The sequence below is a fragment of the Megalopta genalis genome, unplaced genomic scaffold, assembly GCF_051020955.1.
Source record: "Megalopta genalis isolate 19385.01 unplaced genomic scaffold, iyMegGena1_principal scaffold0185, whole genome shotgun sequence".
NCBI lineage: Eukaryota > Metazoa > Arthropoda > Insecta > Hymenoptera > Halictidae > Megalopta > Megalopta genalis.
Window position 1 is genome coordinate 106,521 of NW_027476254.1, and position 27,510 is coordinate 134,030.

General features: G+C 39.6%; 1 protein-coding gene across 1 annotated transcript in view; it reads left to right on the top strand.

The window, feature by feature from the left end:
* Positions 1 to 740: 740 nt before the first annotated feature.
* The window catches only part of LOC143262692 (uncharacterized), a 35,249-nt gene continuing 8,479 nt past the window's right edge, over positions 741 to 27,510 (top strand). Inside the window, exons 1-2 of the mRNA XM_076528243.1 lie at positions 741 to 821; positions 1,753 to 2,011. Coding sequence (XP_076384358.1) covers positions 814 to 821; positions 1,753 to 2,011 — 267 coding nt within the window. The 5' untranslated portion in view covers positions 741 to 813. The remainder of the gene's footprint in view (positions 822 to 1,752; positions 2,012 to 27,510) is intronic.

A 27,510-nucleotide genomic window follows, 5' to 3' on the forward strand; every position in this document is an offset into this window, starting at 1 on the left:
ACAAAAAAAACAAAATACTACTAATTTATCAATATGTAATTTAATCAAAATAATACATGTTTGCTGGCTTTAAATGGACTTACATCATTTTCATAATTAGTCAATTGTAATAATCATTTAATTTCAGTTATGAAATTTTAAATATCATTTGAAATATATTTTCTATTAATCCATATAATTTTGTTTATTAATAATAACAATAAATAAAATAGGAGTCTCGTTTCTTATTTTGAACGTCAAACATATTTATACATTGTTAAACTCAAAATAAGATATTGTTATTATTTATTTACCGTAAATAACCAGACCCTGTTTAGTCCCGGTAGGTTCTGCTTTCCCTTGCAAATCATAATTTTCATCAAGGCTCGGTGCGAGCCTGTTTACAATGGTTCCTTCATTGACTCATTTGCACTGGCTCGGCCTAATCCGCCGCTTCTCTTTTTTTTTTTAATTTAACCGAACGAGCCAATCCTTGCAAAATCCGTATGACACGACCGGTCATCGCAGGTACATGTGCTTACCTGATAGCCGGCAGCGGTGGCTAATGGTTTTCCACGGGAGACGTTTTCATACCTGGCGCATCTTTTCCGGTAGTATCCTTTTGTCATTGTTCGTCCTTGCTGATTAGGACGTTCTGTCCTTTAGCAAGGACAGTATAAATAGCCTGCCGATGTCAACGGAAACACTAATTCTGTGATCAGTGCAGCAACAATCAGCAATCAGCAAACAGCAGTGATCAATGCGAAGACTTCGGCGAATTTTCTCAGTTAATTTTCCCAGTGAAGCATAGTGACAATTTCTTAGTGAACTAAAATGGCATGGTACGTACATTTTTGCTATATTTTTCCGCGAACATTCTTCAGTCACTTGTTTTGACTAATGTTTTCCGTGTGTCGGGTATAAGAAAGAACAATTTATTTTTACGAATTTAAGTATTTATAAATAAAAATTTTTTTTCATCGAGACATGAATCAACCTCTAGTTTGGCCGGATACGGAGAATTCTCCCTAATTGACGCTCGGATAGTGCACGAAGATGGACAAGTCGGGAAGAGGAGATACGATTATTCAAATTTTTGTAAATTGAAATCTTGAAAATTATAACATTTAAATACTAGATAATTTAAAAAATGTACATTTAGAAATCGGAGAACTTAAAAATCGTGAATTTGTAAATCAAAGAATTTAGAGATTGAAATCTTAAAAATTAGATCATATAGAAATCAGCTAACTTCGAAATTGTAAATTTATAAATCAGAGAATTTAAAAACCGTCAATTTGAAAATCGGACGATCAAGACATTGGAATCTTAAAAATCAGAAACTACAGAAACCAGATAATTTCGAAGTTATGAATTTAGAAGTATGCGCATTGAAACATCGTGCCATTCGAAACGGTTGGATCGAGAAATTGCAAGTTTCTCGGAACGGAAAAATGTGTTTAATCCTGGCGTATAAATATTTCCAATTTATTCGCTTATAAAAACGAGTCGTCTACAAAGTTGTCGATTCACCGATAACTATAAAAACGAGCCGCGAGGCTCGAGTAATCGTGTCTCCTCTTCCCAGATTGTCCATTTCTGTGCGTAATCCGAGCGTCAGTTAGGGAGACATTACTGTATCTCCAAACGTTTCTGCAAACTTGATTCGATTAAAGCTTACGTCGTTTAATATACCGTTTAATATTACTATACCACACGCCATCAGAAGCTGCAAGATACGTGCATACTAATTAATTGTTTCTTTTCGTTCAGTTCCAGAACTACAACTGAATCCTGCATTCAGTGGGGCTCCATAAATGGTGGAGAAATCGAGTTCGAGTCTCTGACGGAGAATACTTTGGAGGGAGCATTAGAAGTAATAAGGAAAAGCTTTTTCCCCAACGAGAGCATCTGCAAAGGCATAAATCTGTTATCGGATCCTTGTAGCGTCAAAGCGCTCGAGGAGGTGTGTTTGGCAGTTACTAGAGACGGTGTCAGCCTTGTCGCAATCGAAGTCAAGACTCAGAAAGTTGTTGGTGTCTTTCTCAATAAAATTAAGAAAATAAAAAGAGATGAAATTGACCCGCGGTGGTTGTGGGGGCAACCACCGTACGATCGACTTCCCCCGATCATCAGGCATCCTCCTGAAATGACTTGGCTTGAGAGCTTCAGAGAAGACTGTGAACATCACACGGCCAATGCCTACCTAGATTTGATGATTGCTATAAACGACCAGATAAATTTATTCGAATATTATGATGTTGATTGTATTATGGAGTGTATGTTCCTGGCTACGCTGCCGGAGATGCAGCAGCAAAATATTGGCGAGAGCTTAGTGTGCTTGTCCGTGGATGTTGCCAATGCGCTGGGTAGTGGAGAAGATGTGAAAGTACCATTAGCTGATACTGGAGGTGATAGTATAATCCGTCATTACCTGGGCGTACCGAAGTTAGTGACTGCCGTCATGACTTGCAATTACGCGCAGATCATCGCGAGGAGGTGCCGCTTTAAGGTCTTTAAAAGGATCAATTACAGGAACTTTGGCTGGGATAACGTACCGTTCCGCGAGAGAATCGGGGATGAGCATCGTGACTTCACTGTAGTAGTCAAGAAAATAAAGAACTTGTACGATTCTTAAAGAAGATATCGCGATATCAAGAAAATTATATTTTATTTAGTATTTACGTGTGTTTAGCACGATTGCGATAATATAATTTTGACCGAAGTTGTCAATTATTATTCTCGAAATTATCTTTGGAATTATTAATTTTGAACTTATCATCTTCGAAATTGTTATCTTCGACATTGTGATCATCTTCGAAATTATTATCTTCGAAATTATTATCTTCGAAGTGATCCTAGAAATAATTATCTTTGAAATTGTTATCCTAGAAATTATTATCTTTGAAATTGTTATTCTATAAAGTGTTATCTCCGAAATTGTTATCTTTGGAAATATAGATCTCGAAATTATTATCCTTGAAATTATTATCCTTGAAATTATTATCCTTGAAATTATTACCTTCAAATTATTATCTTTAGAATTATCATCGAAATGATTAAAATAACACCAATTGACCAAAATATATTCGCTATGCATTGCTATTGGAATCTCGTCGATTTATCAATCGACTTATCAATGAAAAGTGTAGAAATAAAACAATGAAATTTATACTTTTCTGCCTGGTTACTCGTCGTTTAAGCCACTTCATGAAGGAACGGAGATCAGGCACTCGCGCATTTGCATCAACATTTGCATTGTTGCGGCGCAACGCCGACGTAAAATAAATAAAGCAAATCGCCGAGAATTCCGGAATTCATAAAGTTCGCACGGAATCGCAGTTATTCTTTTCTGATTATTATTCATGGTCGTGATGAATAAGTCGCGTCCGTTCCTTTGGGGACCAACATCTTTTTCTGTGAAATATCAGCGGAACGATGCCGCCGTAGAAACAAATTGGAAATATTTATACGCCGGGATTAAACACATTCTTCCTTTCCGAGAAACTTGCAGTTTCTCGATCCAGCCGTTTTGAAAGGTACGATGTTTCAATGCGCATACTTCTAAATTCACAATTTCGAAATTATCTGGTTTCTGTAGTTTCCGATTTTTAAGATTTCAATTTCTAAACTGTCCGATTTACAAACTCACGATTTTTAAGTCTTCCGATATCTAAATTAACAACTTTGAAATCATTTGGTTTCTAAATTTCCTGATTTTTAAGATTTCAATTTATAAATTCTTCGATTTTTAAATTCACGATTTTTATGTTATTTGATTTTTAAGATTTCAATTTAGAAATGCTTTGATTTTCAAATTCACAATTTTTATGTCATTTGATTTCTAAATTTAGAATTTTTGAGTCATCCGATTCCTAAATGTTTTAATTTTTATGATTCCGATTTCTAAATTCTTCGATTTTTGAAATGCGGTATCTTGACTGTTATTTCGGAACGATTTGTATTCCAATCGGCGATCTATGGATTATTGTAGAGTGGTTTAAACGACGCCGTTATTAACACTGTCCGGAGATTTGTCGTTTTCACGTTCGAACTAGCCAGCGGTTAATCGAACCTTGGTAATGTCCCGCGTACACGCGGAATTAGAATCGTATAATTCTGATCCAATTCGCCTGCCACGTTGAATTTCATTTACACCGGCGCGACGGCGGTTTTGGTGCGTCCGATTTGATTAGCAGTAACAATTCGGTTGACTGCAGTTTGTTTAGACGATTTAGATTCAATGGATTCAATCCGCGAAGCCGCTCCAAAGGGAAACCGAACGGTTCGCACGATTAGCACTTTTCTTTTCGTTATTAGCTAGTGTTATTATCCACAGCTTGGTCGTGTTAAATACAAATTGTCTACGTCGATCGCGACATACAATACAATATTCTATAATATGACCGAATTTGGATTGCCATTATTAACAATTGATCTTACTTTCCGTAGATTATTATTAAAAGAACAGGATTGGGAACGAATTTATCGCCTAAAAAATGCTCTATGACGAAACCTAACCCAAAATCGACAATTACTGTTTAGCAACGTACGCTTTCAAAATTTGCAAATATCATAATTATACAAAGTTCTCGCTGTTAATAATTGTGGCTTGTTAAAAACTGTTGTTGTGATAAAATTGTTCGTAATTCATTGTAAATATATTGTCAACAATTGTTGCTGTAATAAAATTGTTCATAATTCATTGTAAATATAATGTTAATAATTTATATCATTTGTCGTAGACAAATGTATACAAATTCTTGAGCAATTAATAATTTCTCAGTCTGCTTCATTGATAACAAATTTTGCAACTGCGCTGTTTCAATCACGTCGATTTTTTAAATAAAATGTTCCGCCGTAATCCGAAGATCGTAACTGATTTTATGTAACGAAATATGACATTCGAGGTTCGAAAATATGATTGCAGTATGTTTTCAATTTCTTTGAAAATAAATATTGACGCAACGATAAAGAAATGTTCAGAATTTTATGAATATAATACGATGATAAATGAAAAGGGAAGTTTGTAAATACGGATATGTAGTTACAATAGAGGAATAATCAAAGTGGTTCACACATCCGATTGACTGCTGCGTTCTCACTGTAATTTCCGATCCGCGTCGCGATCTAATGGATTAACAGAAGCTTGCGGTCTCGTGTTAAAACGGATATTAACAGACTGCAACTAAAATAATCAATTAAACCCCTTTAACAGAATTGCATGCAGACGTGAATCCTATTAGCGGCTTTGCTCAGCCTCTAATACATTCGTTATGTAACAGAGTTGCAATCATTGTAGAGAGGATAGCGAATTACATGTTTTTGAAAATCCATTGCTTGAATTTTGAATAATTTCCGTAGACAGAAAATGGCATAAAATGATATAAAATAGCATAAAATGGCATAAAGTAGCATAAAATGGTGTAAAATGGCAGAAAATGGCAAGGAAAGCTCGTAGATCACTGTTTTTGGTCCCAATGGAAAGAGGAGACTTCATTCTATCAGATCATAGTCATTTCAATCGCTATGAAAAGTTTAAATTATGAGAGAAATGTGAATTTGAAAATAACCAAAAAATTACCATCTCTACTTAGAATGGGGGGTCTTAAAGATACAAAGGCACTAATACTGAATAATCCAAACGGCGCGAAAGCTAAGATTTCACCCTTTGTAATGTATCTAAGGACACCATTTTATAGTTTTTTTTGTTAACAAAGTTACGATATTTTGAATTTCAGGATTTCATTCGGAAGAGAATCCAAGGTGCTATACGATGGCAAACAAAAATCATAGATCAATATTTTCGGGCTCATTCGAAAGGGGAGACTTCGTTCGTTAAAATAATTGTGAACCAAACAATTTTTTGAACCACTCAGACGTATGCGAATATGAGAAATCGACAAGACGGAAACATTTGTATTTACAGTGCAGGGTATTAACGAAATAAAATTTATAAAACAGAAGAATTAAGATGCTACGAAACTGGAAAATTGGACTTTTAAAATGAGTCGAAGAACACCACCCTAAAAAATGTTCGCCTAGAATTCCACGACCTCAGAAATCACACTAATCTTGGACACTTTTTTTCAAAACTGCTATAAATTTGCAACAAAACATCGCAGACCAACGTTCTTGGACTCGTTGGAAAGGGAATACTTCGTTCCACAGAATCACGGTGATTTCGTACACCGGAGAAACGTTTCGAACTTATTAGAAGCACGCGAATTTGAAAAACGACTAACAATGTTCCATTTTCGCTTATCGCTCGAGTTCCATCGAACCATTTTTCGTTTCGTGCGATTTATGGTGTAGTGCCGGCAGTGCACAGAGCCAAAAATATTCGCGCCGAATCGGAAATGTGATTATCATGTTCGCGCGACCCCCAGCCGCCGAAATTCAATTGGTCCAGCAAGTTTCGGTTGATCCAGCAAATTAGAACTTGGTGAAATATCGTTGGCGCACTTGTAACAATGACACGGAGTCACTAGAGCTTCAGATGATCGCGATTAGGGCAAATTTCGCGGGAGTTAGACGATTACGCTAGTTCTGGCTCGTCGTCGACGGATAATAAGACGGATAATAAGAGCACGCTTCGCGACGGATAATTTACGATTTTTCGATGATTTTTAGCGGTGGTTGACGAGAATCGCCGGTACGAATGTCGGACAATTTTATTTCATACTTTTAATTGCTCCTGAACAAAATTTTCATCTCCTTTTTATTTTCTGCACAGTGAAACTGCCCCTTTAACAACGACATCCTGATGTTATTCCATTTTCTTGTATATTCAGCAAATTTATCAAATATTAAAATAATGTGTATAATAAAATTTGTACTTTTTATCCCCTTTTCCTATTTTTTTTTAGAGCGGAATAGCCCGTTTTTAATTGCGATATGTATATTTTACTCTATTTCTTTATGTGTTTTCAAAATTGTTTTGACATTAAAAAAATGTTTATAACAAAAATTAAATTTTTCACGCCATTCTTACCTTTTTCAGGGTGAAACTACCCCCTTAATAACGATGTCTAGACATTACCATATCTCCATGTTTATTTCTGAAATTTAACCGTATATTAACAAAATATTTGCAGTGAAAATTAAATGTTTTTATTTTTCGTAGTACGAAACTACCTCCTGAATAAATAAGGTATCTTGTAGGTGTTTCCCTCTCTGCATAAATATTTCTACAATTTTATTGGATATTAAGAAATTACTTCCAGCGAAAATTAGATTTTGCACCCCTTTTTATTTTCTTTGAGATAGAACTTCCATATTTTTAAAATTGCACCAGATATTAAAAAAATTTAAGATAAAAATTTAAAGATATTAAAAAATTAAATTTCTTTCCTTCGTTTATATTTTTAAGGGTGAAACTATCCCCTCCTTGCTCGAATGATATATATTCGATATGTACTAAATGTTCAAAAATATGTTACAATAAAAATTGAATATGTTGTCATTTAAAACAATGCAGTCATATAATGTAACAAATATAAATTTTCTGTCTCGTGTAGAGTATGCTAATCAACATGACAATGAAAGAAATCGTATTGTAAGGGGTTAATTACGTCGGAGAATCTGTAAAATTTTTTCTCCGAGAAATTTATAAATAGCCCGAGGCTATAGGAAAATTAAAAACTTTATAATGAAGGGATCGAAATAGTTAAATTTTGTGGAAGGGTAATTATTCCTCAGTCGAAGTTTGGTTGTTGACAGGAACAGTGATTCTTCGAACGAAATTTCAATTCTTCACGAACTTTTGAATATCCTGTATGTTTTCTAATGTGCAACAACCATTAGAATCACAGTGTTTACATAGATACATATATCGATTTTCCAGTGAAATTCGTGATATTTAAAATAAGAATTGAAATATCATAAGCATTTTTAGAGTTGTTAATTATATTGTTCAATATTGTTGATAATCATATTTTATCGATTTATAATAGTAAATAATATAAATTATAGCAGTAGTAAATTCTAGCCAGACTACATAACATATGTTAATTTTATAGCAATTACAATTTGAATGCCACCAGTTAATGTTAGATTAATACGAATTTTGATTTCAGCAATGCTAATGCGAAAATTTACAGCAATTTGAATTTCGGTGATATTAAATAATATGTTACTAAGGAATTTTCAAAAAATGCAAAATGTCGAAGAAATTTCAGAATTGTTGTGTACTGTTGATAATCAAATTTCATCAATTTATATTGTCAATTGATTCTACAAAAAATTAAAATATACACGCGAATATTTACGCTAATTTCACGCACAAAATTCTCGACATATGTAAATAACAATTTCAATCGCCTCTCACTTCTCATGCAGCATCCGATCATTGAATACATTGATTTTCACTGCTCACGCATCATTCGATTCCGCAGTTATACCAATTATACAATTTTAATAAAAATAACCCCGAAAATATTAAATAACTAATTAAAAATTATTTCAATTACTTTTTTCATTCTTGATACATTAAATACATAACTTTCTTATTATTAAATAAATGAATTTCCTTATATATCAAGTATGGAATTGTTATGTGTACAGTAAATTTTCCCTAATTGATGCTCAGCTTAGAAACAAAAATGGACAATTTGGGAAGAGGAGATACAATTATTCGAGCTTTGCGGCTCGTTTTTATAGTTAACGATCGTCAACAACTACAAAAACGAGCCGCAAGGCCAAGAAAGCATTCTTTTTGATAGGAAATTGCTGCTATATTTTTAGACATAATCATTTCAAATTTATATTTATTTATATGTAAAATAAAATTGGTATTCCAAAGATTTCTATGGAATTTCCATTGAAATAATCATCAATTATTAATAAATTGAAAATGAAATAAAATTTGAGACCATCTTCAACGAAAATTTTTAATTCTGACCAACGATGCCCTAAAATATTGGTAGCAAAATATATTTCCTAATATTAGCCATAATTTTTATTTATTTGCATTTTAAAAAAAGCAGCTTCAGTAACGTAAAAATTACTTGAAATTATAGTGCGGTAAATTTTGTTGGCACCTCAGAGTCGCCATTAGAGTGCAAAGGGTTAGCTTTTAAAATCAATCGGACGGCGGTCCCCATTAAAATGGTACGTCAGCGGTGTCTGGCATTTTTCGAGCGTCATTTAAAAATGTTTATTGCTCCATGATATAGTAAAAAAATATACGGTTACGATCGCGAGAGTCTACAGAATCGTTCTACGAAAAATTCGTGCGAAAAATTCGTCACAAGTTACACCGGGAAAAATTCTCAAACGCGATAATTTGTCTGCTGAGAAAGAAACTCATCTCCCACCAATTCGAGTTTCAAACTGAAATCTTCGAAGAACCGACAAAGAGATCGAGAAAAGATCGTCTCGCGATGTGTAAATGAGATCGGAATTTACGAGATAAAATTCATCGTCGGTTATCATCACGGCCGGAAGCGTGACCGCGGCCTAATAAGTGTCCTCGAGCGGGTGGTTTCGCTCACCTTTTGGAGCTCTGCGCGCCCATCGCGGCGATCACGGCCGATTGGCGGGAAATTCGAACGGGGTTCCAGTGCGTCCGCGGTGCGGCAACAGCAATCAACCGAATAATTTAAGGGTCCATCGAGATAACGGTAGGTTACGACGCGGATCGCGACTATATTTCCGTCATCGACGCGAACCTATCCGCTTAACGACCAGATTTCCCACGATGCGCAGCACGCACGCGTGTACAAATCGAGAGGACCGTTCGATACAGTCTTTTGTTCCACTGTCGCTATTAAAATAACGTGATTCCGCGAACGGCACCGGGACAGGAGCGTAATAGAAACACCGATACCGAACCGGCCGCGGCCGGCCGATCGTCACCGATTTTTCGATTTCCCGCTAGCTCCCGTGGACCCCCGTGGACCCCCATGAAACCAATATGGCTGCCGCGAAATAATGGGACTGTAGCCGAGATACGGGCGGCTCTCGCGATACCCTGTACGCATTTTATGCGAAATCAACTTTAAATTCGTCGCGCCCTGCCAGCCGAGAATCATTCTCCCCGACGTGAAACAATTCGCTCGATTCCATTCGAAACGAGATTAGTTTTTTGGTTGATGCGCGCACCGGGACGAACATGAATTCTTCTGGAAATTTGGCGGTACGTCATGCGGCCAGAATATGCCGTGAAATATGATCGCCACGTATCTTTCTTTTGGAAAATTTTAACGTTTTCGTAGAATTTTTAGTCCGTTCTTTTCTATTTACCAGGTTTTATTCGTCGATTGTTATTTATGTATTTAACGTTGTTTTTATGTTGTATGGTTTTTAGTACGGTTATTTGATGCAGCAATGGCTCGAATGATTCTCAAAGCTAATTTAATAAATAATAATCGTGTTAAAGGACGTGAGGGATATGTTTGTTAGAGAAATATGAAGAATATTATCAATAAGATACTCACCCATTTAGTTGTAAAATCCACTTTATGCACGGAAATGTGTGGGGGATAGTGCATTGACCACATTTACGTACTTTGTTAATCTTCACTGTACACCACATGTTTAAAAATTTCATACGTTACAGACAAGGTGTCATGCACACTAGAAAATTAAAACGGCCGTCACGGTTAAATTACTTACTATTTCGGGTCCGAAAAATTAGTAAATATTCTTCAGACGTTCTAAAGTAAAGGTGAACAGCGTTTTTCTTAAAAATATCACTGTAAAAAAAAATCCGGAAAGTTCTCGCTTCGTGATTTGTTCAATACTTCGAACGCGGCTCGAGTCCGTCCCGACCATCTGTCAAAGCCTCTTTCTGCGGGCTCTCGAACTTCGCGCCGTCACCTCCCATTGGTCAGTGATTTCCGTTAATAAATCGTAAACAAAGACGCAGATTGCATTTTCGCAAAGGAAAATGTTACTTCAAATGACCTCAGCTACCCCTCATTTTCGGCTGTTAGAATAATTTGTGGAACACCCTGTATATTTAAATCATTTATATATATTTTATTGAACATTTATTAGTTAAATATCTCGAAGTTCGAAAAATCGGCAAAATTAGCCCAAAAGTGATCAAAAGTAGCTTCCTCAGATAAGAAAGTTAAACAACGAAAGTTTTTTACTTCGTTTTGTCATTCCAAGTATGTAATAGCAAAATTGTAACATTATCTATTATACAGGTCCCTCTATGATCTAAAAAAAAATTCAAATCGTCTACTCTAATTTTAAAAAAGTTAAAATAGCACCTTGAAAAGTGTTCGAATATCAGTGGGAGTCACTGTATACATATAGCTGATGGCCGGCCTCGGCGACCAAGGGTTGTATTCGCGAGGCATTTTCATGCCCGGCATCTTTTTCGCCGGCATTGTTCGTCCTTGACGAATACGAGTTTCTCTGTTCTTCAGCAAGGGCGAAATGAACAGTCCTCCGAAACATTGGCGGATTAATGCGTACTGGTGCCCGAGGCGCGATACAAAATTGAGATCCCCAATACGCTATGACACGCTATGACAAATAGAGCGATTATTAAAAAAAGTTTTATTTGAAAATAAAAACTTTATTTATGGCATTGAGAAATTAATTTCAATAACAGCTTTTCGGGACTTTTGCTAGTGCACAGTCGAATGCATGTGTAGATTTCAGCTAGCGACTTGCGTTCATTTGTCGCATATGCATTGCATTTATATCATTTTACCACATGAAATAATATCACGTCGTTCGTTTCAACAGACAGCTGTTATATTATGTACAAAAAAAACAAAATACTACTAATTTATCAATATGTAATTTAATCAAAATAATACATGTTTGCTGGCTTTAAATGGACTTACATCATTTTCATAATTAGTCAATTGTAATAATCATTTAATTTCAGTTATGAAATTTTAAATATCATTTGAAATATATTTTCTATTAATCCATATAATTTTGTTTATTAATAATAACAATAAATAAAATAGGAGTCTCGTTTCTTATTTTGAACGTCAAACATATTTATACATTGTTAAACTTAAAATAAGATATTGTTATTATTTATTTACCGTAAATAACCAGACCCTGTTTACTCCCGGTAGGTTCTGCTTTCCCTTGCAAATCATAATTTTCATCAAGGCTCGGTGCGAGCCTGTTTACAATGGTTCCTTCATTGACTCATTTGCACTGGCTCGGCCTAATCCGCCGCTTCTCTTTTTTTTTTTAATTTAACCGAACGAGCCAATCCTTGCAAAATCCGTATGACACGACCGGTCATCGCAGGTACATGTGCTTACCTGATAGCCGGCAGCGGTGGCTAATGGTTTTCCACAGGAGACGTTTTCATACCTGGCGCATCTTTTCCGGTAGTATCCTTTTGTCATTGTTCGTCCTTGCTGATTAGGACGTTCTGTCCTTTAGCAAGGACAGTATAAATAGCCTGCCGATGTCAACGGAAACACTCATTCTGTGATCAGTGCAGCAACAACCAGCAATCAGCAAACAGCAGTGATCAGTGCGAAGACTTCGGCGAATTTTCTCAGTTAATTTTCCCAGTAAAGTATAGTGACAATTTCTTAGTGAACTAAAATGGCATGGTACGTACATTTTTGCTATATTTTTCCGGGAACATTCTTCAGTCACTTGTTTTGACTAATGTTTTCCGTGTGTCGGGTATAAGAAAGAACAATTTATTTTTACGAATTTAAATATTTATAAATAAAATATATTTTTCATCGAGACACGAATCAACCTCTAGTTTGGCCGGATACGGAGAATTCTCCCTAATTGATGCTCGGATAGTGCACGAAGATGGACAAGTCGGGAAGAGGAGATACGATTATTCAAATTTTTGTAAATTGAAATCTTGAAAATTATAACATTTAAATACTAGATAATTTAAAAAATGTACATTTAGAAATCGGAGAACTTAAAAATCGTGAATTTGTAAATCAAAGAATTTAGAGATTGAAATCTTAAAAATTAGATCATATAGAAATCAGCTAACTTCGAAATTGTAAATTTATAAATCAGAGAATTTAAAAACCGTCAATTTGAAAATCGGACGATTCAGACATTGGAATCTTAAAAATCAGAAAGTACAGAAACCAGATAATTTCGAAATTATGAATTTAGAAGTATGCGCATTGAAACATCGTGCCATTCGAAACGGTTGGATCGAGAAATTGCAAGTTTCTCGGAACGGAAAAATGTGTTTAATCCTGGCGTATAAATATTTCCAATTTATTCGCTTATAAAAACGAGTCGTCTACAAAGTTGTCGATTCACCGATAACTATAAAAACGAGCCGCGAGGCTCGAGTAATCGTGTCTCCTCTTCCCAGATTGTCCATTTCTGTGCGTAATCCGAGCGTCAGTTAGGGAGACATTACTGTATCTCCAAACGTTTCTGCAAACTTGATTCGATTAAAGCTTCCGTCGTTTAATATACCGTTTAATATTACTATACCACACGCCATCAGAAGCTGCAAGATACGTGCATACTAATTAATTGTTTCTTTTCGTTCAGTTCCAGAACTACAACTGAATCCTGCATTCAGTGGGGCTCCATAAATGGTGGAGAAATCGAGTTCGAGTCTCTGACGGAGAATACTTTGGAGGGAGCATTAGAAGTAATAAGGAAAAGCTTTTTCCCCAACGAGAGCATCTGCAAAGGCATAAATCTGTTATCGGATCCTTGTAGCGTCAAAGCGCTCGAGGAGGTGTGTTTGGCAGTTACTAGAGACGGTGTCAGCCTTGTCGCAATCGAAATCAAGACTCAGAAAGTTGTTGGTGTCGTTCTCAATAAAATTAAGAAAATAAAAAGAGATGAAATTGACCCGCGGTGGTTGTGAGGGCAACCACCGTACGATCGACTTCCCCCGATCATCAGGCATCCTCCTGAAATGACTTGGCTTGAGAGCTTCAGAGAAGATTGTGAACATCACACGGCCAATGCCTACCTAGATTTGATGATTGCTATAAACGACCAGATAAATTTATTCGAATATTATGATGTTGATTGTATTATGGAGTGTATGTTCTTGGCTACGCTGCCGGAGATGCAGCAGCAAAATATTGGCGAGAGCTTAGTGTGCTTGTCCGTGGATGTTGCCAATGCGCTGGGTAGTGGAGAAGATGTGAAAGTACCATTAGCCGATACTGGAGGTGATAGTATAATCCGTCATTACCTGGGCGTACCGAAGTTAGTGACTGCCGTCATGACTTGCAATTACGCGCAGATCATCGCGAGGAGGTGCCGCTTTAAGGTCTTTAAAAGGATCAATTACAGGAACTTTGGCTGGGATAACGTACCGTTCCGCGAGAGAATCGGGGATGAGCATCGTGACTTCACTGTAGTAGTCAAGAAAATAAAGAACTTGTACGATTCTTAAAGAAGATATCGCGATATCAAGAAAATTATATTTTATTTAGTATTTACGTGTGTTTAGCACGATTACGATAATATAATTTTGACCGAAGTTGTCAATTATTATCCTCGAAATTATCTTTGGAATTATTAATTTTGAACTTATCATCTTCGAAATTGTTATCTTCGACATTGTGATCATCTTCGAAATTATTATCTTCGAAATTATTATCTTCGAAGTGATCCTAGAAATAATTATCTTTGAAATTGTTATCCTAGAAATTATTATCTTTGAAATTGTTATTCTATAAAGTGTTATCTCCGAAATTGTTATCTTTGGAAATATAGATCTCGAAATTGTTATCCTTGAAATTATTATCCTTGAAATTATTATCCTTGAAATTATTATCCTTCAAATTATTATCTTTAGAATTATCATCGAAATGATTAAAATAACACCAATTGACCAAAATATATTCGCTATGCATTGCTATTGGAATCTCGTCGATTTATCAATCGACTTATCAATGAAAAGTGTAGAAATAAAACAATGAAATTTATACTTTTCTGCCTGGTTACTCGTCGTTTAAGCCACTTCATGAAGGAACGGAGATCAGGCACTCGCGCATTTGCATCAACATTTGCATTGTTGCGGCGCAACGCCGACGTAAAATAAATAAAGCAAATCGCCGAGAATTCCGGAATTCATAAAGTTCGCACGGAATCGCAGTTATTCTTTTCTGATTATTATTCATGGTCGTGATGAATAAGTCGCGTCCGTTCCTTTGGGGACCAACATCTTTTTCTGTGAAATATCAGCGGAACGATGCCGCCGTAGAAACAAATTGGAAATATTTATACGCCGGGATTAAACACATTCTTCCTTTCCGAGAAACTTGCAGTTTCTCGATCCAGCCGTTTTGAAAGGTACGATGTTTCAATGCGCATACTTCTAAATTCACAATTTCGAAATTATCTGGTTTCTGTAGTTTCCGATTTTTAAGATTTCAATTTCTGAACTGTCCGATTTACAAACTCACGATTTTTAAGTCTTCCGATATCTAAATTAACAACTTTGAAATCATTTGGTTTCTAAATTTCCTGATTTTTAAGATTTCAATTTATAAATTCTTCGATTTTTAAATTCACGATTTTTATGTTATTTGATTTTTAAGATTTCAATTTAGAAATGCTTTGATTTTCAAATTCACAATTTTTATGTCATTTGATTTCTAAATTTAGAATTTTTGAGTCATCCGATTCCTAAATGTTTTAATTTTTATGATTCCGATTTCTAAATTCTTCGATTTTTGAAATGCGGTATCTTGACTGTTATTTCGGAACGATTTGTATTCCAATCGGCGATCTATGGATTATTGTAGAGTGGTTTAAACGACGCCGTTATTAACACTGTCCGGAGATTTGTCGTTTTCACGTTCGAACTAGCCAGCGGTTAATCGAACCTTGGTAATGTCCCGCGTACACGCGGAATTAGAATCGTATAATTCCGATCCAATTCGCCTGCCACGTTGAATTTCATTTACACCGGCGCGACGGCGGTTTTGGTGCGTCCGATTTGATTAGCAGTAACAATTCGGTTGACTGCAGTTTGTTTAGACGATTTAGATTCAATGGATTCAATCCGCGAAGCCGCTCCAAAGGGAAACCGAACGGTTCGCACGATTAGCACTTTTCTTTTCGTTATTAGCTATTGTTATTATCTTGTGTTATTATCCACAGCTTGGTTGTGTTAAATACAAATTGTCTACGTCGATCGCGACATACAAATACAATACTCTATAATATGACCGAATTTGGCTTCCGATGATTCCACCATTTTGCATTTGAATAATGATGTTTCGTCATAAATTTATAAAATTCTATTGCCATTATTAACAATTGATCTTACTTTTCGTTGATTATTATTAAAAGAACAGGATTTGGAACGACTTTATCGCCTAATAAATGCTCTGTGACGAAAGCTAACCCAAAATCGACAATTACTGTTTAGCAACGTACGCTTTCAAAATATGCAAATATCATAATTATACAAAGTTCTCGCTATTAATAATTGTGGCTTGTTAACAATTGTTGTTGTGATAAAATTGTTCGTAATTCATTGTAAATATATTGTCAACAATTGTTGCTGTAATAAAATTGTTCATAATTCATTGTAAATATAATGTTAATAATTTGTATCATTTGTCGTAGACAAATGTATACAAATTCTTGAGCAATTAATAAATTCTCAGTCTGCTTCATTGATAACAAATTTTGCAGTATGTTTTCAATTTCTTTAAAAATAAATATTGACGCAACGATAAAGAAATGTTCAGAATTTTATGAATATAATACGATGATAAATAAAAAGGGAAGTTTGTAAATACGGATATGTAGTTACAATAGAGGAATAATCAAAGTGGTGCACACATCCGATTGACTGCTGCGTTCTCACTGTAATTTCCGATCCGCGTCGCGATCTAATGGATTAACAGAAGCTTGCGGTCTCGTGTTAAAACGGATATTAACAGACTGCAACTAAAATAATCAATTAAACCCCTTTAACAGAATTGCATGCAGACGTGAATCCTATTAGCGGCTTTGCTCAGCCTCTAATACATTCGTTATGTAACAGAGTTGCAATCATTGTAGAGAGGATAGCGAATTACATGTTTTTGAAAATCCATTGCTTGAATTTTGAATAATTTCCGTACACAGAAAATGGCATCAAATGGTATAAAATAGCATAAAATTGCCTAAAATTGCATAAAACGGGATAAAGTAGCATAAAATGGTGTAAAATGGCAGAAAATGGCAAGGAAAGCTAGTAGATCACTGTTTTTGGTCCCAATGGAAAGAGGAGACTTCATTCTATCAGATCATAGTCATTTCAATCGCTATGAAAAGTTTAAATTATGAGAGAAATGTGAATTTGAAAATAACCAAAAAATTACCATCTCTACTTAGAATGGGGGGTCTTAAAGATACAAAGGCACTAATACTGAATAATCCAAACGGCGCGAAAGCTAAGATTTCACCCTTTGAAATGTATCTAAGGACAACATTTTATAGTTTTTTTTGTTAACAAAGTTACGATATTTTGAATTTCAGGATTTCATTCGGAAGAGAATCCAAGGTGCTATACGATGGCAAACAAAAATCATCGATCAATATTTTCGGGCTCATTCGAAAGGGGAGACTTCGTTCGTTAAAATAATTGTGAACTAAACAATTTTTTGAACCACTCAGACGTATGCGAATATGAGAAATCGACAAGACGGAAACATTTGTATTTACAGTGCAGGGTATTAACGAAATAAAATTTATTAAACAGAAGAATTAAGATGCTACGAAACTGGAAACTTGGACTTTTAAAATGAGTCGAAGAACACCACCCTAAAAAATGTTCGCCTAGAATTCCACGACCTCAGAAATCACACTAACCTTGGACACTTTTTTTCAAAACTGCCATGAATTGGCAACAAAATATCGCAGATCAATGTTCTTGGACTCGTTGGAAAGGGAATACTTCGTTCCACAGAATCACGGTGATTTCGTACGCCGGAGAAACGTTTCGAACATATTAGAAGCACGCGAATTTGAAAAACGACCAACAATGTTCCATTTTCGCTTATCGCTCGAGTTCCATCGAACCATTTTTCGTTTCGTGCGATTTATGGTGTAGTGCCGGCCGTGCGTAGAGCCAAAAATATTCGCGTTGAGTCGGAAATGTGATTATCACGTTCGCGCGACCTTTACGAAGGCGGCTGGCCACCCCCGGCCGCCGAAATTCAATTGGTCCAGCAAGTTTCGGTTGATCCAGCGAATCAGAATTTGGTGAAATATCGTTGGCGCACTTGTAACAATGACACGGAGTCACTACAGCTTCAGATGATCGCGATTAGGGCAAATTTCGCAGGAGTTAAACGATTACGCTGATTCTGGCTCGTGAGCACGCGTCGCGACGGATAATTTACGATTTTTCGATGATTTTTATGTCGAAATTATGAATGTCGGACAATTTTATTTCATAATTTTAATTGCTCCTGAACAAAAAATTTTCATCCCCTTTTTATTTTCTGCACGGTGAAACTGCCCCTTTAACAACGACATCCTGATGTTATCCCATTTTCTTGTATATTTTGCAAATTTATCAGGTATTAAAATAATGCGTATAATAAAATTTGAACTTTTTATCCCCTTTACCTATTTTTTTTTAGAGCGGAACAGCCCCTTTTTAATTGCGATATGTAGATGTTACCCTATTTTTGTATATGTTATCAAAATTCTCATGACATTAAAAAGCTGTTTATAACATAAATTAAATTTTTCATGCCTTCCTTACTTTCTTCAGGGTGAAACTACCGCCTTAATAACGATGTCTAGATATTACCTATCTCCATGTTTATTTCTAAAATTTTACCGTATATTAATAAAATATTTGCAGTGAAAATTAAATGTTTCATCCCTTTTTATTTTTCGTAGTACGAAACTACCCCCTGAATGAATGTGGTATCTTGTAGATGTTTCCCTCTCTGCATAATTATTTCTACAATTTTATTGGATATTAAGAAATTACTTCCAGCGAAAATTAGATTTTGCACCCCTTTTTATTTTCTTTGAGATAGAACTTCCATATTTTTAAAATTGCACCAGATATTAAAAAAATTTAAGATAAAAATTTAAAGATATTAAAAAATTGAATTTCTTTCCTTCGTTTATATTTTTAAGGGTAAAACTATCCCCTCCTTGCTCGAATGATATATATTCGATATGTACTAAATGTTCAAAAATATGTTACAATAAAAATTGAATATGTTGTCATTTAAAACAATGCAGTCATATAATGTAACAAATATAAATTTTCTGTCTCGTGTAGAATTTATTAACGACAGAGTATGCTAATCAACATGACAATGAAAGAAATCGTATTTCAAGGGGTTAATTACGTCGGAGAATCTGTAAAATTTTTTCTCCGAGGAATTTATAAATAGCCCGAGGCTATACGAATATTAAAAACTTTATAATGAAGGGATCGGAATAGTTGAATTTTGTGGAAGGGTAATTATTCCTCAGACGAAGTTTGGTTGTTGACAGGAACAGCGATTCTTCGAACGAAATTTAAAATAAAAATTGAAATATCATAAGAATTTTATATTGTTCAACATTGTTGATAATCATATTTTATCAATTTATAATGGTAAATAATATAAATTATAACAATAGTAAGTTCTAGCCAGACCACATAGCTTATGTTAATTTTATAGCAATTACAATTTGAACGACACCAGTTAATGTTAGATTAATACGAATTTTAATTTCAGCAATGCTAATGCGAAAATTTACAGCAATTTGAATTTCGATGATATTAAATGATATGTTATTAAGGAATTTCAATAAAAGCAAAATGTCGAAGAATTTTCAGAGTTGTATACTGTTGATAATCAAATTTCATCAATTTATATTGTCAATTGATTGTACAAAAAATTAAAATATACACGCGAATATTTACGCTAATTTCACGCACTATATTCTCGACATATGTAAATAACAATCTCAATCGCCTCTCACTTCACAATCATCAGCCGATCATTGAATACATTGATTTTCACTTCTCTCGCATCATTCGATTCCGCAGTTATATCAATTATACAATTTTAATAAAAATAATCCCGAAAATATTATATAACTAATTAAAAATTGTTTCAATTATTGTTTTCATTCGTGATACACTAAATACGTAGCTTTCTCGTTATTAAATAAATGAATTTCCTTGTATATCAATTATGGAATTTATATACATCCATATTTCGGTTTCGTGAAATACTAAATAGAATTGATTCTCATATTATACAATAATTGAATTTTCGAACGTGATAATTATGGCATGGAACTCTTGGGAATTATAGCTGTGTTTGATTATTGAAGCACATTAGCGAGCCGAGAGATGACCAAGCAATATTAATTATAATTTCGAAAGTTTTCTTTTCGAAAGAAAATTACTGCTATATTTTTAGACCCAATTTTTTTAACTTTATATTTATGTATATATGTACAAGAAAACTTTAATTCTGAAGATTTCTACTTAATTACCAATGAAATAATTATCAATTATGAATGATTTGAAAATTAAATAAACATTGAGACAATCTTTAACAAAAATGTACGTGTACATATCCATTTATTACTAATGATTTTATTCTCCACGATCTTCATGAAACTTCTTTGAAAATAGGTTTTAATAATTATTTCATATAAGTTCGTAACTAAAATAAATATTATAATTAAAATAAATATATTTATTTATGGAAAATGTTTTCTGTTCTTGATTTTCACGTAACTTCAACCAATGTAATATTTAATTATCATTACACATAAATTCAATTTAAATGAATGTTGAAATAATCGTAAGAATAATACGCGGTTGTATTTGTTTATAGAAGGTGATTTTCTCTCGTTAATTTTCATCGAACTGCAGAGGAAATAATAATAATAATTATTATTATTATGAACAAATTTCATTAAAATGGTTCCCAATTATTAAAAGGAGAATACGTTCGATAATGAATTTCTCCTGACGAATTGCACAGAGATTATTACAACAACAAATGTATATTTTATATAGACATGTAAAATCAGTGGCCTAATCGAAGCTTATCAAACATTCACGAAACCAGTACGAAATAATCCTTGCGCTGATAGCTGGCTCATTATCAATCCATCAAATCCATAATCCCCTATGCAACAAATACGACGTGAACTCGAAAGTCGATCATTCTCTTTCTCGTCGATCAATACCGTTGAGAGTTTCGCAAAATTTTCCGCGAAAATCTCGCATCAAACATAATTCCGCTATTCGAGTTTAGTTAAATGTGAATTCGAGCCGAATGATTTCGCACGATCCATCAAATGATAAATGTCGTCGACTGTAGAAATACTATACATTAAAAAATCACAGCAGAAGCTCAATGATTGTAAGAATCGTTGTAATACATGGCAGAATTCCGATACATGCAAAATACAATTAAGAAGAAAATGATAGAAATATTAGAAACTTGACGAAATACAATAATCAAATATAAAGATAGTAAAATGTAGAAACTATATAAATTCAGTAATCAAATGTAGATATATTCAAATATGGATACTATTTATTATATATTACTATATATATTATATTTATTATATTATTATATTATAATATAGATTATTAATATACAACAAATATAAAATTTACTGAATTTTTGAATTCATGTAGCTTCTACATTTTAGTATTTTTATATTTGGCTATATGTATAAACAATATAAATAGAGTATACGTAATAAATAAAGAAATATTAAAAATATAAAAACTGCACGAATGTAATAATCAAATATAGAAATACTAAAGCCATAGAAACCACTAAAATGCAACTGGCGAATATAGAAATACTAAAATATAGAAACTACGTAAATGGAATAGTCAAATACACAAGAACTAAAAATTTAAAAATTATGAAAGATGCAAAATAGGGGAAAACTATAAAAAAGACCGGTGTAAGTTGTGATTACGAAAAATATAGGGTCTACAGAAAATGCAATAGTCAAATATACAAGTACTAGAAATTTAAAAATTGTAAGATATGTAAACTGGGGGAAAACTATAAAAAATACCCGCTGTAAATCGTGGTAGTACTAATATAAATGACAAATAAAATTAATAACTAATTACCAATGATCAAATATAGAAATACCAAAAATTTTAGAAAGTGTAGAAGATATAAAATAGGCGGGGAATATAACAAACAATATTATAAATGATAAAATTATCGTTATCATCATTTTACACTTTTAAACATTACACGAAGCAAAATTGTGTAACTTAACAAAAAAAAAAATTATTGTGTGTGTATTATACTATTTTCTATATTTAATATACATATAATTGGGTTGATGGTTTTAATCAATCATCTTCTCCTAATAGCATGTAATTACAGTCGCATTACAATATTCATCATACTCCAATCACAATCACAAATGGCGAGTTCTAATTACATTACAGCCAATATCGTATAATATTATATGTACATAGTCACCTTGTCACCGTCCACTCACCACAAACCACATCCAGTCTCTCACGAAATCAATATTAGCTTATAAGAAATTTATATTTCGACAACAGGAAACAATAATACCTCTCATCATATTAGTTTATGTCAATTTAACAGCAATTTGAATTTTAACGACACTAATTAATGTTAGGATAATATGAATTTTAAGTTCGAGAATATAATATTTTAATATATATAATAACATATATAATAATAATTTAATAATATTTTTTGTAGAGAACTTCAACTCTCATGATATTAAATAATATTTTTTGTTCAGGTATTAAAGCTCCCCCCCCCCGTGTCCGCTACCTTGTCGTGGTGGGGGGGCTTCGTGCCCCAATGATCCTCAAGGCTGTGCCGGCGGGGATTTTATTCCCTGGCAGGTCCTACCTAGCCGGAGTGGCTTGAGGTGAGGGGCCAACTAAAGTCGGACACATACCGTAAACCTGTGGTCATGTTTTACAGGAACGGGGGTCTTGCCTTAGCCGGCTGGACCGCGAGGATGACAACCTCTCTAAAAAATCCCTAGCCCCAAGCAGCGTTGCGCGGTGAAGAGGGCGTAGCTGGAGTCAGCGCCAGCTATGGTTGGTGGGTGCACCAATCGTTAGCGGACAACCCCGGGGTACCTGGCGATCCCCCGGGCGTATTAGCCTTCCCCGGGTATGGCGGCTCTACCCGGGGCGACCTCCTTTCCGACCACACTCGTGGGATTTATCATGGATAGTTCACAAAATAAAAAAACCGGGGAGGGGGGAAACGAGAGGGAGGAGGAGGCGCGCGTAGCTAGCGTGCGCCTCGAGCGCATGGATGGGTCGGTGTTGCGGGAACTTCCCGCAACACGCGGCAGAGAGAGGTCCGCTTTGGACCTTGGCGAATGCGATGCGGGAGAGGAGTCCGACCACTCGGTCTCCTCTCACCGCTCTTCGCAGAGCGCCCCTGGCTCCTCAACAGGGAGGAAGCGGGGAAGGCCGCCAACTACTGGACAGTACGTTGGCCTCTATGAGGCCAAACGTAAGTTGACGGAGGCCAACAAGGGCCTCATCGCGGCGATCTTCGACCCGGTGGCCCCGGGGCCGCAGCCCGGGAGATCGGTCGACCCACTTCCGGACGAGGTGGAGGTCGCCGCGAATCTTCGCAGTCGTCCGACGCGAGACGTTGCGGCGTCAATAATGGAGAGCCTGGCCGAAGTGGCCAGGATCTCCAGCGCAACAAGGGAGTTGCGGCCGGCCACGGTGCGGGTCCTGCAGGCGGCGGCCCTGAACAGCCGGGCGGGCGTTGCGGAGCTGACCATGAGGTCAGCTTCCGACGCCACCCGGCTGTTGGAAGCAGAGAACGCTCTCCTCAGAGAGCAGATGGCGGAGTTGCGGACCGAGGTGGCCCGACTCCGTCAGGCGGTGGAGGCGAAGCCGGCAGCAGCCGAGATGCCTCCGCCGCCGGCTCCTGAGGGGGGCACGGGGCCGCTGGTTGGCGCCGGCGCCCGAGGGCCCCAACGCCCTGGGCGAGGGAAGCCCTTGCCGGCGTCCGCAGCGGCGCCGGCAAACTTGCTGCAACAGATCGGCTCCCTGATCGATGCCAAGCTGGCATCGTTCAGGAGGGAGCTGATCCCGCGGATGCAGGATCCGCGGTCGGTGCCGCCCGTGCCGCCCGCCTCCAGCCCGTCGATAGACAAGAAAGGGGGGAGAAAGGGTGGCAGTGGAGGAGGGGCTGCGTCCGCTAAGGCGGCGCAGATGCAGCCCCCACAGCAGAGGGCTGCCTCTGCTGTTGTGCCGCCCTCCACCACACCTCCTACTGAGCTGTGGTCGAGGGTAGTTGGCCGAAGGGCCAAAAAGGCGGCTGCCGCAGCTAAACCTGCGGCGGCTGCCAAGGCCTCTTCGGCCGGGAGGGCGGCGAAACGGGTGGCACCGGCTGCCCCGAAGAGGGCTCCCCTGCCGCCGCGTCCGCCCCGCACGGCTGCCGTTACGATAACGGTGCCGGCCGGCGGGGCGATGACGTACGCCGAGGCGATGGCCACTGCCAGGTCGAAGGTTGACCTGGCAGAGATTGGCATCGCCTCGTTAAAGCCCAGGAGAGCGGTGACGGGGGGAATCATTTTGGAGGTCCCCGGGGCTGATGGGGCAGCTAAGGCCACTGCCCTAGCTGCGAAGATGGCGGACGCGCTGGCGGGAACCGGCGTGAAGGTCGCGCGCCCAATTAAGAAGGCCGATCTAAGGGTGCGCGGCCTGGTCGACTCGACCACGCCGGAGGAGGTTGCCGTGGCCGTCGCCCATGTGGGAGGGTGCGACCGGGGGGAGGTTAAGACCGGCGAAATCCGGTCTTCCCCCTCCGGTTTGGGCACCCTCTGGGTCCAGTGCCCTGCTGCGGCCGCGCGTAAAGTTGCGGTCGCGGGCAAGCTCACGGTCGGCTGGACCCGGGCGACGGTGGAGGCCCTCAGCGCCCGGCCCCTGCAGTGCTATCGCTGCCTTGGCCTAGGCCACACAACTCAGCGATGCACTGCGGCCGAGGATCGTTCCGACTGCTGCTTTGGGTGCGGCAGTCGGGACCACAAGGTGGCCGGCTGTACGGCGAAGCCCAACTGCCCGCTCTGTGCGGGAGCGGGCAAGCCGGCCGGCCACCGCCTCGGTAGCCGGGCGTGCCCCGCCAGCGCGAAACGCGGCAGGGGCAGCAGGGGGAGAAAATCCGCGGTGGTCAAGGCGACGGCCACCGTGGCTACCAAGCCAAAGGTGGCACACAAAGGTGCCACCGTCGCGCCCGCGGGGGCGGATGGGGCCAAAGAGGCCCCAGACGCCACCGCTCCCGCGGCGGCGATGGAGGTGGAGGCCTGCCCGTAATGGGGCCCAAGGGCCCTATAATACAGGCCAACCTGAACCGCTCGGCCAGGGCACAGGACCTCCTGGTGCAATTCCTGGCCGAGCGGGGTGCCGGGTTGGCCGTAGCGGCGGAGCCGTACAGGATTCCCGATCATCCACATTGGATGGGGGACCTGGGCGGCTCCGCCGTTATAATATGGGTAGGCCGGCCGGGGTCCCCGGCGTGCTCCGTTATCGAGCGCGGTCGGGGATACCTGGCCGTTGACTGGGGCGGCACCGCGGTTGTGGCGATCTATGCACCTCCAAGGTGGTCCCTCGAGGAGTTTGTGCAGTATCTGGACGGGGTGGGGAGATGCGTCTCCCGCTGCCAGCCCCGTCCGGTGCTGGTCCTGGGGGACTTCAACGCCAAGTCGCCGGCTTGGGGTTCCCCCAGGACGAACCCGAGGGGCCGGGAGGTGCTTGACTGGGCGGCGGGACTCGAGCTCCGTCTTTTAAACACGGGCTCGGTCCATACGTGCGTGCGGCATAATGGGGGGTCCATCGTTGACCTTTCATGGGCAACGCCCCCCGCCGCGCGCCGTATTACGGGGTGGAGGGTGGCGGAGGAGGTCGAGACACTGTCTGACCACAGGTACGTTGTTCTCGGCCTCTCCGCCGCCCCATCGACGCCCCGACGTCGTCCCGCTGATGAGGGATCGCCTCAGCCGCGGTGGGCGCTAAAGCGCCTCGACCAGGACGCCCTGATGGCGGCAGCCCACGTCGTGGCCTGGCCAGCAACACCGGCCGGGCCAGTCGACGGGACAAGGGAGGCCCAATGGTTCCGGGGCGCAATGACGTCCATTTGCGACGTCGCCATGCCCCGGGCCAGGGTTTTCCCGAGGAAGGCGGTGTACTGGTGGTCGCGCGCGATAGCGGATTTGCGCACAGAGTCCGTTCGCGCGCGACGCCAGTACGCCCGCGCCCGTCGACGACGGCGTTCCGACGTGGATCTGGCTATCCAGCTGTATGGGCGATACAGGGAGAAGGTGGTCGCCCTGCAGCTGGCCATCAGGCAAGCAAAGAGCCAGGCCTGGCGCGACCTTCTCGGCACTATCAACCGAGATCCATGGGGGCGCCCATATAAAATGGCGATGGGACGATTACGTCCCTGGGCGCCCCCTCTGACGGAGAGCCTGGATCCGGGGATGCTCGGACGGGTCGTGGACGCGCTATTCCCCGTCAGCGGGGAGGCGTCCCGGCCCGTCCCTCAGCTAGAGGGACACGAGTGGTCCCCGGATCTGGAGGTCGCGCCGGAGGAAATGGCCGGGGTAGTCAAATGGCTCCGGGGCAAGAATACTGCCCCGGGGCCGGACGGTATCCCCGGCCGGGTCTGGCTGCTTGCCATGGGCGTCCTGGGCGAGAGGCTTAGAGGCCTCTACTCCGGGCTCCTGAGGTCCGGGGTGTTCCCGGACCTCTGGAGGAGAAGTCGGATGGTCCTCTTAAGGAAGGATGGGAGGCCTGCGGATTCTCCCTCCGCGTACCGGCCCATTTGCCTCCTGGACGAGGTGGGCAAGATCTTTGAAAAGATCATTGCTGCCCGCCTCGCCAGGCACCTGTCCCGCGTTGGCCCCGATCTGGCGGACTGCCAGTTCGGCTTCCGGGAGGGGCGATCGACGGTCGATGCAATCGACCGTCTAAAGTCCCTCTCGGACAATGCCGTGGCACGGGGCGGGGTGTGCTTGGCGGTGTCGATAGACATCGTCAATGCGTTTAACACCCTGCCCTGGTCCGCCATTAGGGAGGCCCTGGCTGAACACCAGGTGCCTCCCTATCTGAGGCGGGTAATCGGGGCCTACCTGCGGGGCAGGTGGGTGGAATACCCGGGCCGGTACGGGACGATACGGAGGGAAGTGGACTGCGGGGTCCCACAGGGGTCCGTGTTAGGACCACTCCTGTGGGACCTGGGATATAACGCAGTCCTGAAGGCCTCCCTACCCGACGGTGGCACCCTCATCTGCTATGCAGATGACACATTGGTGGTCGCCGTCGGGGACACCTTCGAGAGGACCATCCGACGAGCGGAAGTTGCGGTGGCAGCCGTCGTCGCTAGGATCCACGGTCTGGGGCTGAAGGTGGCCCCGGAGAAGGCCGAGGCCGTCTGGTTTGGACGGCCTTGGTCTCGGCCACGGGCCAGATCGTGGATCTGGGTTGGAGGAGCCTGCGTCGAGGTGAAGTCCGAGATCAAGTATCTCGGACTGATCCTCGACAGCCACTGGAGGTTCGGAGCACATTTCGGCCGCCTCGTCCCCCGAGTTGAGAGGGCGGCGGCCGCGTTA